Below are 1,565 nucleotides of genomic sequence, written 5' to 3'. Positions count from 1 at the left end.
TATTAGTATGTGGTTTCAGTATGCAATGATTGCATTCATCACAGAGAGTTGGTATATGTACTAACACACTTCAGTTCTCTTTTCTAATCCCCTTCCTCTCCTCCTTCTTCCCCACTCATCTCTTTGTTTCCTTCTCTTTTGCAAACTATTTATTTCTCTGTTTCCTGTTATAATTTACTTTGCCTTTTAACATTCAAATTTTCAGGCACTTTTTGCAAAACTTTAGAAATGTCAAATTCATCTACACTTCTCATGAAAACAGACTCTTAATTTAAATTCCTACAACTTTTCAAATATACTTCCGGAATGGTATCAAAATGTTTCATTACTCTCACTCCTCAAGATATGCTCCTGGTGCTTCCTATCCAGAAAACATTTGTTTCATTTTATTTTTACCCCATATTTCGTATATATTAACCAACAATATGGAGTTCCAAAATAAAACAGCAACATTAGAATTCATACTTCTGGGATTTACAAATGATCCACAATTGCAGCTCCTCATCTTCATCCTGTTCCTAGTTATCTACCTGGTCACCATCCTGGGAAACCTGCTCATCATTCTGGCTGTCAGTTCTGACTCCCACCTCCACACCCCCATGCACTTCTTCCTCTCCACCCTGTCCCTTCATGACATCTGTTTAAGCACAACCACTGTCCCAAATATGCTGGTGAACATCCAAACACAGGATCAGAGCATCACCTACACAGCCTGCCTTTCTCAGATGAGTGTGGCCTTGATTTTGGTTGGTTTGGAAAATTGTCTCCTTGCAGTAATGGTCTATGACTGCTATGTGGCCATTTGTCACCCCCTGAGGTACAAGGTCAATCTGACCCCCTGCTTCTGTATCCTGTTGGTTCTACTCTCCTTGCTCATTAGCACAGTGCATGCCCTGATCCACACTCTGATGGCACTGCAGCTGTCCTTCTGCACAGATCTGGAAATCCCTCACTTATTCTGTGAACTTGCTCAGGTCATCAAGCTTACCTGTTCTGATACCTTCACGAATAACTTTTTAATATATTTAGTAGCTAGTCTATTTGGAGGCATTTCTGTCTTTGGGATTACTTTCTCTTATATCCAAATTGTCTCCTGTATTTTAAGTATCTCTTCAGTGGGGGGAAGATATAAAGCTTTTTCCACCTGGGGGTCTCATCTCTCAGTGGTGTCCTTGTTCTATGGAACAGCTTTTGCAGTGCACATGAGTTCTACAGTTGCAGACTCTCCCATTAAGAATGCAGTGGTTTCAATGTTGTACATTGTGGTCCTGCAAATGCTGAACCCATTTATCTACAGTTTGAGGAACAGAGAAATGAAAGTTGCTTTAGAGAAGCTCATCACATGAATACCTGTTCTCTAATTTTATCATTGGCTTTTGGCTTAGGTTGCTAGTATGAATAAAAGTGTTAGGAACACAGGTGAGCCCAAATGTCTTATTTTCCACTGTCAACTTTGACCAAAATGATGATAGCTAAATATGCTTCTACTTGTAACCCATGTTTCCTTTGTATCTAGTTCTGTGATGTTGATGAGTGTTTTAAATTTCTTGAGTTCCATATCTTGC

General features: G+C 39.6%; 1 protein-coding gene across 1 annotated transcript; it reads left to right on the top strand.

Annotated features, from left to right (window-relative positions):
• The first annotated feature begins 425 nt into the window (after window positions 1–425).
• On the top strand, window positions 426–1,346 carry LOC101704731 (olfactory receptor 7G2). The gene has a single exon (XM_013069549.2). It carries the CDS (start codon window positions 426–428, stop codon window positions 1,344–1,346), a length of 921 nt encoding a protein of 306 aa, XP_012925003.2.
• Window positions 1,347–1,565: the final 219 nt, after the last annotated feature.

The sequence above is a fragment of the Heterocephalus glaber genome, unplaced genomic scaffold (assembly GCF_053883595.1).
Source record: "Heterocephalus glaber isolate CG9 unplaced genomic scaffold, H.glaber_assembly_v1.0 deba00001315, whole genome shotgun sequence".
In the NCBI taxonomy this organism is placed as follows: Eukaryota; Metazoa; Chordata; class Mammalia; order Rodentia; family Bathyergidae; genus Heterocephalus; species Heterocephalus glaber.
This window is presented reverse-complemented; position numbering and strand designations above follow the sequence as displayed.